The 14,184-nt window shown below is 52.0% G+C and overlaps 1 protein-coding gene across 1 annotated transcript; it reads right to left on the bottom strand.

Annotated features, from left to right (window-relative positions):
* Positions 1-2,412: 2,412 nt before the first annotated feature.
* LOC127236556 (uncharacterized) lies at positions 2,413-3,842 on the bottom strand. The gene is made up of 3 exons (XM_051204261.1): positions 3,800-3,842; positions 3,043-3,178; positions 2,413-2,935 (listed from the first exon to the last, which is right to left on the bottom strand). Exons 1-3 carry the CDS (start codon positions 3,840-3,842, stop codon positions 2,431-2,433), a joined length of 684 nt encoding a protein of 227 aa, XP_051060218.1. The 3' UTR covers positions 2,413-2,430.
* Between the last annotated feature and the right edge of the window lie 10,342 nt (positions 3,843-14,184).

The following is a 14,184-nucleotide window of genomic DNA, read 5'->3' as shown; positions in this document are numbered from 1 at the left end:
TGGGTCAGGGAGATGGCTCAGTGCTTGTGCCATAAGCAGGGGCACCTGAGTTCAGATCCTCAGAGTCCATATAAAAAGCTGGGTGTACCAGGGCAGGGCTTTTGAGACCATGTCAGAAAGAAAAGAAAAGAAAAAGAACAAAATCTCTTTGCTGGAGGTGGAGACTGGAGGGTCCTAGGACGTGCTGAGCCCGCCACTCCAGCCAATCAGTGAGTTCCCGGTTCAGAAAGGGATCCTGCCTCAAAATAAAAGTGTGTATGGGAGCATGGAGCAAAGTGTGGCTGGAGAGATGACTCATCAGTTAGCACTGGCTGCTCTTCCAGAGGACCCAAGTTCAACTCCCAGCACCCACACGGTGGCTCACAACTGTCTGTGACTAGTTCGAAGGGATCAAATGCTCTTATCCAGCCTCCTCGGGTATTAGGCATCCATGTGGTGCACAGACTTACATGTAGGCAAAATACCTACACACATAAAGCAAAAAGGCAAGGTGGGGCCAGCGAGAAGGCTCATTAGTTCCACGTTCTTGATGCACAGACCTGGGAGCCCGAGTTCATCCCTTCCACCTTAGGTAAAAAGAGAGCAGTTACTTGACGGAGTTGTTCCCCAATCTCCATGTGTGTGCCATGGCATGTGTGCCCCCCAACAACATGCATACACATAATATTGATAGTAACTCAAAATTTTTCTACTATAGTCCCTCTGGGAAAGCAAGGGGAGGCTTGTGCCGCAGCAGACATGTGACGGTCAGAGAACAAATCTCATTCTACACAATCAGTCCTGGGGATTGAACTTCAATTATTAGGCTCGCCCAAAAGAACCTTTACTAGCTGAGCTATGTTGCTGACCCATATAAATAAAATTGTTTAAAACAAGGAAGGAAAATCGGGGGAGAGCAGTGGAGGAGAACACCAGATGGCTACTTCTGGCCCCACATGCGTGTGCATCCTCCTCCCCCCACCATGATACGAGGTCCACTTAGAGCTGGCACTAAGCCCTTGTCTTGTGTTTCCAGCCCACACCTCCATTTCCACAGGGCCGCAGGGCATGAGTTGAATTGAAAGTCTCTGCAGTGGGGCTGGGGAGGCGGCAGGGCTGACTGAGGTCCAAGGGAGTGGGGTGTGTACCAGGGCATTGGGGCGGGAGGTGGTGGTGTTCTGAGAAGGGGGCTACTCACAGGATGCTGTCCTCCCTCCACAGGGATGCAGTCCCCGCTAGTTCTGCCCAGCCAGGAGGACACCAGGGACAAACACTCAGCAGACCCTCCTGACTCTCCTTTGGCTGTCATCCTCCTTGACTGGAGTTGGTAGCCAGGGAGCTGGGTGCGGGAGGCTCAGGCTTAAGGTAAAGAGCAGGTAGGCTAGTGAGCTGAGCCGAGCCGAGCCGATGCTCACTGACCACACTTAAGGAGCTTGAGTTGGCTCCATCTAGTGTGGGCTCAGTTGGGTACCGCTGTGCATGCTGGGAGCTGCAGAACCACAGGTGTCCTTAGTCTCGAGGAGTTCAGCTCCTTCCTTGGTCAACTCAGGGTGGATTCTTGCTGGTTTATCAGGATTGACAAACAAAACATTGTGCACGGTGGGGTGGGTGTATAATCTGAGCTGGTGAGGCACAGATAGGTGGATTCTTGGGACTCACTGGCTAGCCAGTCTAGCCAAATTGGCAATTTCTAGGCTAGTGGGAGACCATGTCCTTAAAAAAAAAAAAGACAAAAAGAAGATGGATACCATCTTAGAAATGATAGCTGGGGTTGTTCTCGGACCTCCACTTACTTACACATGCACACGTGAGTGTATCTGCACACACACACACATCTCTGATTGTAGTGGTAACTAGTACACATAGTACCCACATCTAGGCCCCCAGTAAAAGGGAGCAGGCTACCTTGGAGAGACAGCTAATTCCAGACCAGGGCAGGGCAGTGGGTTCTGAGCCCTAGCTTTTGCTTTGTTTTGGGACAGGGTTTCCCTAAGAAGCAAGACAAAAGAAGTTTTTGTCTTTGTCAAAGTCCTTGGTGATGGGTAGGACAAAGGGTTATAGGATACATCATCAGAAGCCCGCCCACCCCCAAACCGGGCCCCATGACCCAATAGGAACGACCTGAGCACCCAAACGAAGACACCGGCATTAAATACTCAAAGTATAACATAAATGTCCCCGAGTCCATGCTGACATAAATAACTGAATAACTAAATGAGGGTGAAATCATTCCAAAGCGAGGCAGGAGGGTTAGAAGTTCAATGTCTTCCTTGGCTATATAGCAAGGTTGAGATCAGCTTGGGCAACAGGAGACGGACCCTGTTGGGGATGGGGTGGGGAGACCCTGACCTGTGCTTTGAAGGATTTAGAAATACTGTGAGGTTTTCATGGGCGAACACGTCTGAAAGTGACTAGAACTATATTAGACTGCTGCTGGTATAACAAAAATATTTATTTTGAAGGAAGGTGAGGGAAGGGGTTGCCCCAGGCATCTGGGGTATGTGAGGCCTCCTTGGCAGAGGACGTGTGTTGTCCCTTAAGAGCAGAGCTTTTGGAGGGGGGATTGATAATGATCGGAGGCCACATTGACATTGGGTTCTGCTGTCGCCCGGGCTTGGGGACAGTAGGTCTCTTAGGGGAGACCCTGGGGGGGATCCTGGGCACTGTCTTGGGGGTCTTCAGTCTGGAAGCTATGGAAGGTTCCATCAGAGGTTGGTCTCTCAGCCAGCTATACTCTTCTCTGCTTGCCAACGAGGGCAAGGGTTTGGAGGTGGGGCAGGAGGGCAGTGGGTGGAGCTTCATCTGTGCCCTCAGTTTGCACCGGCAGAGGCAGGGTCCGCGGAGTGGAGGCAGGGAAAAGTCTTCCCACCACGGGGCTTGTTCTGGGGAGGGCCTGGGCCAAGCCATCAGTCCCCACACTGAGTCCTGCCTGGGCGCTCCCAGAAGGGCCTTAATCCTGAGCAAGATAGGAAGAAAGGCATGGGGTGAGGAGGAGGCAGAGAGCGAGGATCTCCAGGGAGGGGGCGGAGGGGCGGAGGAAGCACAGCCCGGTGCCAAACTCACCTGTCTTCTTCCTCCTTCTCTTGTTCATTGTCTATATTCTCCTCCTTCTCTTCCTCTTCCGTTTCATTGTCCCAAATATCCTCCACTGGTGGGATCTTGAGCACAGGATTGAAGATGGAGTTCACCCATCTTTCCTCTTAAAAGAACAGGGGTGGTAGGAACCTCACATGAAGAAGGGAGCCCAGGACTGACAAATTCAGGGCTTGGGGAAGAATCGCAACCCGCTTCCTATACTACGCCGCCTTCCCTAGCTAACCCCAGGTCCCTGCTTTAGGCCTACCTATGCCAGGGCATTTGGATGCTGATCTTGCCACTTAGAATATATTGATAGTCTCTCTGACTTTTGTTTGTTTGCTTTTGAGGTATCATCTCACTATGTAGCCCAGGCTGGCCTCAAACTGATGATTTCCCTGGCTGGTGCGGCCTTCCCAGGGCTGGGGTCACAGGTATGTAACACCTTACCTGTCTCTTGGTCCCTTTGCCTGACAAAAATTCTACTTAGGCACAGCCAGCCCCAAACCTGGACCATTCATCACCTTGTCAGGCAGATAGATGCCTTGGGTAGGTCCCCTCAACCCCTCATTCCACTCTGACAGCCACTAACACCTAAGTTTGTACCTGGCATGTCAGAGGCGCTTACTGAGAGCCTTATTGAGCCATTGAGCTTTCTTCCTTGACTATATAAATTTCTAACCAATATTTCTGTATAGATTTGAATTTGAGATCATTTCTGCTCATGTCTGTCCTTGAGACAGACCTCCGAAGTCACTTGTCCATGGGACCCGCCCATGCCACGCCATCCTATCCACTGAGAATAGAAGGGAAGGGAATGTGAAGGAGACTGATTTATCTTAGCTTAAAGGGAAGAGCCACACCTCCAAACCCATTGTGACATCATCCTTGTGAGTCACAACCCAAAGGAGCCAGTGTCTTTACCAAATCTGGCTTGCTAGGCTCCCTGGGAGTGTTCATTTACCCTCCATCTTCCCAGATCCTCTGGGTAATGGATGGCATCACAGACAGAACCCACAGCTCTGGAGTCAGATGGGAGTGACTTACCCTGGTGCTAGGCAGGAAGACAGGTGGGAAAGAAACTCTCCCCACATCCCTGGACCCAACACCCAGGCCCTAGCAGTGGCTCTTTGTGCAATTCTGGGAAAGAGGGTCCAACTAGGGCAGTAAGGAGGCGACCAGACAAGCGTGTTAGTTCCTGGGTGCCCTGGGATTGCCGGCCTTCTTTGCCTATTTCCCATGCTAGCGTCCACCAGGCTTTTTTTGTTTTTCCTTCTCATGTTCTTTTTCCTTTTATAAGAGTCTCCATCCTTTGTGTCCGTCTCTGTAACCTTTAAGAGGTGCCCCCTCCCAATCTGGCTCCACTGATGGTCCTTCCTCTCCCCAGATGCCTGTACCTTGACACTAGTTTCATAAAGATGGACAAGAAGCTCCCACATTTCCTGGATCCATCTGGATCACAACAAGATCTATGTTTGCTTATTTATTTATTTATTTATTTATTTATTTATCTATCTATCTATCTATCTCCCAGCAATCCTCCTGCCTTGGTCTCCTAGATTTGGGGGATTGTAGGAATAAGTTACCATAGTCTGCACTTTTCATTTTTGTTTGTTTTTTTGTTGTTTCTTGAGAAAGTGCCTCATGATATGGCCCTGCCTGTCCTGGAAACTCTCTATTAGTCCAGGCAGGCCTCAAGCTCAGAGATCTGCCCGCCTCTGACTCCCAAGTGCTGGGATTAAAGGCGTGCGCTACCATGCCTGGGTGTTTTTGAGGCAGAATCTCTTAGGTTAGGTTAGTGTGGTACTTAGGATCTGTTCACCCCCACCTTCAGACAGGTACCATTGTGCCTGGCATTGAGAGTGTCCCAGGGAAGGACGATAAACTTCCACGTTCACTACGCTAGAATCTGCTGTGGGTGTGGTTTGACAAGGTCTCTGTTAGCCCAGGCTGTTCTCAAACCCATCATCCTCCTGCATCAGCCTCCTGAGTACTGGAATAACGGGCATGGAGGATCTACATGACTATAGTAGCATAGCTGGAATTGTAGGCTTGGAGCTGATTTCTAAGCAGGGAAGTAAAGAAACTGGCAAGATCTCTGCACAAGGGCCCTCCGGTTGGTGCTGAAATGCTACTACCAGTGACCTGAACCCACTTCATGGTGTCCACTATGGAGTTCTGGGGTGTGTGATTGGCTTGGGGCTATGCATGAGAGGGTCTATCAAGTTTCCTGTGTGGGTCCTTTGTTGTCTCCCTTCCTTGTTTTCATTGGCTAGAGTTAGGAGACCAAGTTCAGTGCCACAGGTAGTCTGCCTGTAAGGGAATCCTCAGTGAGAAGAAAGATCTAGAGTTGGATGACTTGCCAGCCTGGGGCACATTCAGGGCAAAAGAAGGAAGCCCACACAGGCTGGGGGGGGGAAGGGTAAATTCGGGGGAAGTGGGATTTCCTATCAGGACCCTGGACAACTGACTGATCTCCTAGAACCTCAGCGCCTTCATTTGCCAAGTGGGTCCTCAGATATTGCAAATAACACGTTACCGACAGCACAGCGTTATGTACATTTTTCGAGTTCCACCTTCCTTACCAACTTCAGAATTTTGTTTTCCTCTGCCTCTTCTTAAAAACAATCCCTCCCTTCCACGTGAGTAGTCTCCTCTCGGTAGCCTGCACACAGCAACCTACTCTGGGCGGATTCCCGAAGAGGCTCCTGTCCATTACTCAGGGTTTCTGAGGCCCTGCTTGGGACTGCCCCCTCCTCCCTCCAGGCAAGGACAGGAAGTGGGCACTTTGAGAGTTAGTCCTCCCTGAAGTTACTATGGCTAGAGTTAGTCAGCCTCTCCCCACGGAGAGACACCTGCTTCAGCCTCTACTGTCCCGCCCTTGCAGGAATCTTGCTGGCTGGGCAAACCGTGCTGGCTTGGGCGCTAACTTCCATTTACTATGTGGCTGGGCCTCAGTTTGCTTCTGTGGTAAAAGAGGAGAAAGGGGGTGGTGGGAAAATCTCAGTGAGTAAACCCCAGAGCCCCCAAGCCGGATGATTTAAGCTCCATTCCAAGGACCCATAGTTTGGAAGGCAAAGCCTGGCACCTGCAAACTGTCCTCTGACACCCACCCCCAGTTAAAAAAATTTTTTTAAAGAAAGGAATTATAGTTCCATGATTTAATGATGTATGTTGTTCAGCTAGAGGAAGAGGAGGAAGTTGAGGACATGGGAATTTTACCCAGTTCAGGCGCTGGTCTTCAAGGGATATCGATTGGGGATATGCTTTCAATTACAAGGGAATCCCAGGATCGATACCAATTCGACCAACGTCCTTCTAACTTTTCGCCTCTGGTCGCAGCCACCGGTGGTGGTGGTGGTGGTGGTGGTGGTGTGTGTGTGTGTGTGTGTGTGTGTGTGTGTGTGTGTATGTGAGAGAGAGAGAGAGAGAGAGAGAGAGAGAGAGAGAGAGAGAGGGGGGAGAGGTGGGCCTTCCAAACGTTTTAACCCTGTTTACAGAAAATGGGAATTTGCATGATGAAAATAATTCCGGCCGGAGTGCGAATTTTTACTGCGCTTGGCACGGGGCTCGGAAAAAGCGGCTGCATAGCCAATTACTGGAATTTTTAAACACAAATAATATTTTATGGGATCAGTGGGTTGGCTCAGGGCCGCCCTACCCGGCTCAGCTCCTCCGCCTACAAACAAGCTCGGATTGTGCAGCGAGTCAGCATGCCAGGCCTCGGGCCAGCCTGGGGGGCACCGTGGCCCTGCGGGCTTGGGAAGTAGGGGCTGGAGGGGCGATGGGTCTCGGGTGTGGGCAGGTGCAGCGCGGGGCTCGAGCCTCCCGGCCGGCAGGGGGCACCCGCGGGGCTAAGTCCGGGGTTAGTATACCAGGCACCCGGCTCACCTGCAGCACCGAACTGGGAAGTGTGCCGCGCGATGGGGTTGTGCCCTGTGCAGAGTTGCCCCGCCTGGAATGGCCCTGGGCGTCGCAACGCCTCCGGAAGCCCGGCTTCCCGGAACAGCCCTAGGGCGGCAGGGAGTCCTCGCCTCCCTCTAAAGCCGCTCGGATTTGTTCTCCAGCCCGCTGTGTCCCACCGGGGTCCCCTGGCTGGGCCAAGGGCACAGTCGGGAGCATCGGGAGCTCTGTCTCTGTGGGAATCCCTTTTGCTCCTGTTCTTGGAGATCTCCAAGACTGGCCAAGGGCCCAAGGGAGGTGTCCCCCAGCCGGAGTCTTGGTCTCCGCCGCCGGTTAGCTCGCCCCCGCCAACCGAGCGCCCAGCACGCACAGGGTTAAGCAGGAGCAGGTGTGTAGCCAGATGCCGCTGCCCGGTCGGCGTCCTCCTCCTCCGCCCACCCGCTCTGAACCCAACAGTCCCAAATAAAAGTGCTATTGTTGCCGGGCCTTCCCCCACCCCCGTCTCTGCCCCGCCACCTGGAGCAGAGCCCGGTCTCTCTTCACCTGCCCCGGGGGAGGGGGAGGGGGCCTCGGAGCGGGGACTTCCGCTCTCCCTGCTCCTCCTCCAAGGCCCCTGTCACTGACCCCAGAGTCCCCGGGCAGGGCAGACACCGTGGCTTTGTGCCGGGCTCCTTTCGGGCCTGACGATCCCCCTCCGGCCCTTCCCTCCCTCTAGTCTCCCCCTCCCCCCATTCTCAATGGCTGGAGAGGCGGCATGCTTTTCAAAGCCGGGAGGACACGAGGCCTGGCGCCAGGAGTCCAGGACAGTGCCGCGTTGGTCACGACCAGCTGTTGCTTTTTCTTTAATGATTTGTCCATCTATAAGCCTGGAAGGCAGGGCAAGAGCGATCCCTTTTACAGAAAAGGAAACTGAGACCCTTCGGAGAGGAAGAGCTCTAACACGGGGCTGGCAAATGTGGAGCCAAAGTCCCCCACCTCCCCTGGCACCATGGGGTCCCCAGTCACTGGGAGTCTGACACAGCCCCCGGGTTCACTGTGGGGCCTTGATTTCTTCCGAAATCGAGGAGGGTGGACTTCCTGGGCTCCCCAGTTCTCACACTGCCACTTGGAATGCAAGGGACTGGTTTCCACCCAGGAGATCTGGGAAACCCAGCCTGGAACTGCATGAGAGGGTTCGGCAACCGCGGCCTGTCCCGAGCAGGAAGAAGATTCTTCCTTGTCCTTCCTAGCCAGCTAGCTCCAGGAGGCTGATCAGCAAGGTAACTGGCTCTAGGAAATGAGTCAGGACCCTCGTCGCCAGCAGCCAGAGCTTCGCCCGCGAGGAACGCACGCCGAGCCCCGGGCCGCTCCGCTTGGGACAAGTTCCCGCAAAGAACCGGCCCGCTGCAGGCGCGGGCCTGGTCTGTGAGCTCCGGCAGCTCCCGCGCACAGCGAGCCGAGCGCAGAGTTACCGTATTTCCTCTTTTGCGCCCTAACTTTCGAGCGCGTAAATGCCACTTGTCCATTGTGCTTGAGAGCATGCTTTCGCTTTATTGTGGAAAGAGTTCCGTCGGGAGCCAGGAGACCTGAGTTTTCCAACTTTGTTCTTTTGGCCCTGCCATTTATCTCTTCTACTCTCTGACCCGAAAACCTAACAATCCAGTTTCCTGTCACCACCTGAACATCCAGTAGGCATCTCAGACTCCATTTGCTCGACTTCAGAAACCTGATTGCCATACTCACTTCCCTCTTTACCACTTGTGAGTCCTCTTTACCTTAGGAAAGGGCAAGCACCCCATCCCTGTGTCTCCAGAAGCCGATCTTGGGGTTATTTACCAACTCTTCCTCCTTTTGCCACCACGCATTGCCTAAATATACACTTTATTTTGCCTCTAGGTTGAGTTCAGAGTCTGCAGTTTGCCATGTAGGTCACTGTCCTTAACCATCACATTTCCTTTCTTCTGTTCTTGCTTCCTTTCTCCTCCCTCTCTTAAACGCTGTATGTGTGCTCCTCTGAGTTCATGAGCACCGTGAGCACGCAGGAGCTGGGGAGGACAGAAGCTGGAGGTCGGGAGTCATCGTATGGGTGCTGGGAACCAAGCCCGGGTCCTCTGCAAGAGCAGTAATGGCTCTATCTCCTCAAAAAACATTAATTTAAAAAGTTTTTGCTTTTAATTATGTGTCTGTAGAGTGTGTGTGTACTTGTGAGAAATTGCCCCCAGAGGCCGAAGAAGGCATTGGGCCTGGTTATAGGCAGTTGTGAGCCACCCCACCTGAGTGCTGGAGGCTCCTCTGCAAGGGCAGTATGTGCTAATCTTAGCGGCTGAGTTATCTCTCCAGCACCCTCCCCTCCTCTCCTTCCCCCTCCCTCCCCTCCTTTCTCTTCTCTCCTCTCCCCATCCCCTCGCACTTTTGTTTTCCAGGCTAATCTCCAACAGCTGAGGGTGACTTTAAACTGTTGGCCCTCCTGCCTCTACCTCTTGAGTGCTGGAATTGCAGGCATGCATCACCACACCTGGCTTATGCAGTGCTGAGGATGGGATCTGGGGTGTCGTGCATGCTAGGCAAGTACTGTTTTCTTGGTGGAGTATTGCAATCCCGCAACCTGTTCTTATGCCTTCTTGTCCTCGCTATCATCCTCCATCGAGCAGTGATGGTTATTTTGAAACGTCAGCTAGTGACTTCTGTTTAAAATCCTCCAGTAGACACTGCTGCCACTCAGCTCTCATAGCAGGAGTCTATGTCCCTTGTCCCATCTCCTTTCCCTAGCAGCATTTATTGCTATATAGCACGCTGCTCATTTACACACCAACATTTTAGTCTCTTTCTTCTAATGCAGGTGCCATGAAGACAATAGCTTTAAATGGGATCTTGTGTCCAAGGCTGGCCTCTACTTTGTAACTGAGGTTGGCCTTGAACTTCTGAGCATTCCGGTTCTATCTTCCCATTAACTGGCATCTCAAGTGTTCGCCACTATGCTTAGTTTCTGGGGTGCTGGTGATCGAGCCAGAGTTTAGTGCATGCTGGACCAGCCTTGTGCTGTCAAAACCACACCCCTAGCCCAATATAAGAGGCTTTGAAAGAAATCTCGCCCCTCCCCGCACCAGTGGGACTCACACAAGGACCTCTAAGGAGGGAGCTGTTGTGGAGATGACTGGCACTTACTCCAGCTGCCCCTTACTTCCCTTATCTCATAATGAATTGGACTCCCCATCAGTTGCCTTTTGTTTTGAGAGTCTCGTGGTTGGAGAAGGTTGTGACGTGGGAAGTGGGGGAGCAAAGCTAAGGTCTTACTCAGCTCTGTGCCCTGTGGACCGACAGACTTCTTCCAGGAAGATTGCAACTTAGTTCACAATGCCTGCCCATCCACCTATCCATCCATCCACCCACCCACCCACCCACTCATCATCCACCTATATCCATCCACCCATCATCCACCTATATCCATCCACCCACCCACCCACCATCCATCTATATCCATCCATCCATCCATCCATCCATCCACCCACCCACCCATCATCCATCTATATCCATCCATCCACCCACTCACATATCCATCCACCCATCCACCCACCCACCCATCCACCCATCATCCACCTATATCCATCCATCCGCCCATCCATCCACCCACCCATCATCCATCTATATCCATCCATCCATCCATCCACCCACCCATCATCCACCTATATCCATCCATCCACCCACCCATCATCCACCTATATCCATCCACCCATCATCCACCTATATCCATCCATCCACCCACCCATCATCCACCTATATCCATCCACCCATCATCCACCTATATCCATCCATCCACCCACCCATCATCCACCTATATCCATCCACCCATCATCCACCTATATCCATCCATCTACCCACCCATCATCCATCTATATCCATCCATCCATCCATCCATCTATCCATCCATCCATCTATCCATCCATCCATCTGCCCATCATCCATCTATATCCATCCATCCACCCACCCATCATCCATCTATATCCATCCATCCATCTGCCCATCCATCCACCCACCCACCCATCATCCATCTATACCCATCCATCCATCCATCCACCCACCCATCCATCCATCCATCCATTGCCTCTGCAGTGTGCAAATCCCTGGAAGATGTCAGAACATACAGGAGACAAGGGCCAGCAGTTAGGAGATCCAGGCTATCAAGGTAACAGCAGCTCTGCTGGGGCTTGGCTATGTAACCCTATGTGAGTCTCCGAGAACCTCCACTCTCCCAACTGTAAAAGATAGGTCATTCCCCCTGCCCCACAGGCTAGCGAATCAGACTATCAAATGAGATCACCTCCCCATGCACACTTGACTAAGGACAGAAAGGGACACCTAAACCCAGGTCCCTCAAGAGCTTAGAATGCAGTCTTTGTGGCTTAGAGCCCCCTTCTTCATCTCCTAACCTTCTATTTCAGTCTGGCTCTTGGTGGGGCTCTTGGCTGACTTCTAGCATTCACTGAGTGGCATCCTTCCTGACCCCACACGGTCAAACGAAGGCGCCCCCTTGTGGTACCTCCTGAAACAACAGTGCCCTTTACCTGAGTAAATTGCCCTGAACTGGAGGAGGCTTTATAAACCTGGGAAGGAAGGCTTACATAGAGTGTCAAGCTGGAAGAGCCTTGGGGGCTCCTTCATAGACATGGCAGCATACCCTCCCTCTCAGGGGCTTGTAAGGAGAGCCTACTGCAGCCTCTCTCCCAGGGCAGGGCTTTCCAAAAGGCAGAGACAGGTGACTGCTAACCCTTTGACCTAATCTCCACTCCCTCTGCCCATCTGTACGACTATTGGAGGCAGACAATGCTCCTGGCTTATCTCCCCTCTCCCTTCCCCGCCTCCCCACTCCTCCTCTTTTTTACAAATATTCTCACGTAACCCCGGCTGACCCAAACTTGCCATATAGCCAAGACTTTCTTCTGATCCATGTTCTGGGATTGAACTTGTGCACCACCACACCAGTGTTTTGTAGTTCTTAGAATGGAATCTGGGGCTTTGTGTGTCTAGGCAAACATTCCAGCAAGTGAGCTATCCCCTCCCTTGCTTGGAATTTTGCTTCCTACTGCCCATGGGCACAAGAGACAATGGGTATGTAGGTGACCCCACTTAGAGATTCAAAGAGGCCACTGAAACCCAGGGGGAGTGTGGATCTCTCTCTCTCTCTCTCTCTCTCTCTCTCTCTCTCTCTCTCTCTCTCTCTCTCCTTCTACCCCCTATCCCCATGTGGTCTGTGTGTTTGTGTGTGCATGCGCATGTCTTTTCAACTAAACTACAAGAACCCTGGCATTTGGGACCATGACTACTGCCACAGCACAGCCAGTTTTAGCAACTTGCTGATGACTGTGAGCTGTGTATGTGCACGTTATAGCTGGTACTTGGTAGTATTTAGCTGAAATTCTATATTTACTTATGTATTTATTTTTTAAAGAAGCAGGTCTAGGAATTTAGTCCTTGTTTCTATTGGCCCATTTTGCAGACTGAATCCCGAAAGGTTAAGCCACCAAGTCACAAATGGTTGTGTTCAGGACTGAAAGGACTAAAGGGAAAGACTGGGGTAGCATATGCAGAAGGTGCTTACTAGGTGTAACATATACAGAAGGCACTTACTAGGTGTGGCATATACAGAAGACACTTACTAGGTGTAGCATATGGAAGAGGCACTTAGTAGGTATAGCATACGCAGAAGGCACTTACTAGGTGTAGCATACACAGAAGGCATTTACTAGCTGTAGTATATGCAGAAGGTACTTACTAATTGCATCTCCTGTCCAGAAATTGCCTTGATGGGATTGGGCTGTTTTCAGGAGGGACACTTGCCCACCTGTGGCTGCTTCCTAATGTGGGGAGACACTCTCTCCATCAAGTCTGGGTCCGTGTTTAGGAAAAGGGAGAGGAGAGATGTGGGCTCAAATGTAACAGCAGAGGAGGAAGCCAAGACAGGCTGGGCCAGGGAAATCACCATGGGCCTGAGCAGAGGGACGTCCAGATTTTTCTTGGCGGCTGGTTGGTGGAACCCCAGCTCTCTGATCATACCAGTGAGCTTGAGAGTCACCGCTGTCATTCTGTCCCCTGCCATGTGAGCTAGGAGACTAGGTAGATGGGTGAAACCATGGGGCCAGAGGTTGGGAAACTTCCCAGGCACTGGGAAAGCCTAGCATTGAATAGAGCAGGTCACCACATGCAGGCTCTGAGGCCAGGCTGCCTAGACTTGTGTGGCGGCTTCCTCCTTGATAGACCTGTGACTTGGTATCACCTGCCTGAGCCTCAGTTTCCTTAGTAAAATGGAGAATGTAGCCCCTGCTCAAACACTGTTGTAAGTATTAAATGGACAGATAATGCTGGTGGCTAGTAAATGTCTAAGGTGCGTGAGTTCACAAGGTCACGTTACAGACGTGGTTCTCAGATCTTAGCGCCCTACAACCTCTCTGGCTACAGCACTCCAGTGTGGCTCTGAGGTTGTTTCCTGAGTCTAGAGGGTGACGAAGCCCAGAGAAATATCATACGGGGTGCAGGCTTGCTCAAACCTTGTGTCTGGGAGGTGTCTAAGGATGACCTCTCGCAGCATCCCAGGAGTCATAGGTTGTCCTCCCGTTGGGGGAAGAGAGGCTCCTATGGATGAGTGACAAGCTGGGTAAAGTTCCTAGCCTGTCATGTTTACTGAGCTGCGCTGACTTGGGACTGGTTGTGGAGATCTGGCTGCAGGCAATTGCCTAAATCATTTAGGGGTTGACAGGGAAGGGAGGGAGGGGGCCATGGGGAGCGGGAGGGAGAATGTTCCTGTAATTCTTCGGTCTGAGGTACATTAAGGAGCCATAAGCCATGTCGAGAGCTTGAATTACATTAGGGAGATTACTCTGTTACAGTCCATAATCCTGGGTAATATACCGTCATGCTGCACACCTGCTGTGATAAATCTCACCTGTAATGGCCTGACCCTGGGGACCAGGGACGCCAGGACAGCTGGCAGGGGCTGTCATAGAGGACAGGGAGACAGCTGTGAGCCCTGTGGTCCTCTTGATTCATCTCTGGGACCCTTATCCCCTGACTTTCTCTGCTGGGAGTGAACATAGCTAGGCCTTCAAGCCTCTCCACCCCTATCACAGACTTCCAACCCTGATCGCCACCCCAGAAGTCCAGTTCAGACCTTCCCGTCTTGTTCTCGCTCTTCTCAGGGTGTGTTTTCCCTCAATCTCTGCAAAGGTAGCTTGAATCTCCCCTCAGGACAGAGTG

This window comes from Phodopus roborovskii, unplaced genomic scaffold (genome assembly GCF_943737965.1).
Source record: "Phodopus roborovskii unplaced genomic scaffold, PHOROB, whole genome shotgun sequence".
In the NCBI taxonomy this organism is placed as follows: domain Eukaryota; kingdom Metazoa; phylum Chordata; class Mammalia; order Rodentia; family Cricetidae; genus Phodopus; species Phodopus roborovskii.
Note: the sequence above shows the minus strand (reverse complement) of the source record. Positions and strands in the feature narration are given on the sequence as shown.

Excerpts from the sequence above, each read along its gene's own strand:
- LOC127236556 (XM_051204261.1), bottom strand. The coding sequence starts at position 3,842 with ATGGCGTGGCATGGGCGGGTCCCATGGACAAGTGACTTCGGAG. Across the intron at positions 3,179-3,799 it reads ATGGACAAGTGACTTCGGAG|AGGAAAGATGGGTGAACTCC; the intron begins GTCTGTCTCAAG and ends TGTTCTTTTAAG. Across the intron at positions 2,936-3,042 it reads GAGAAGGAGGAAGAAGACAG|GATTAAGGCCCTTCTGGGAG; the intron begins GTGAGTTTGGCA and ends TATCTTGCTCAG.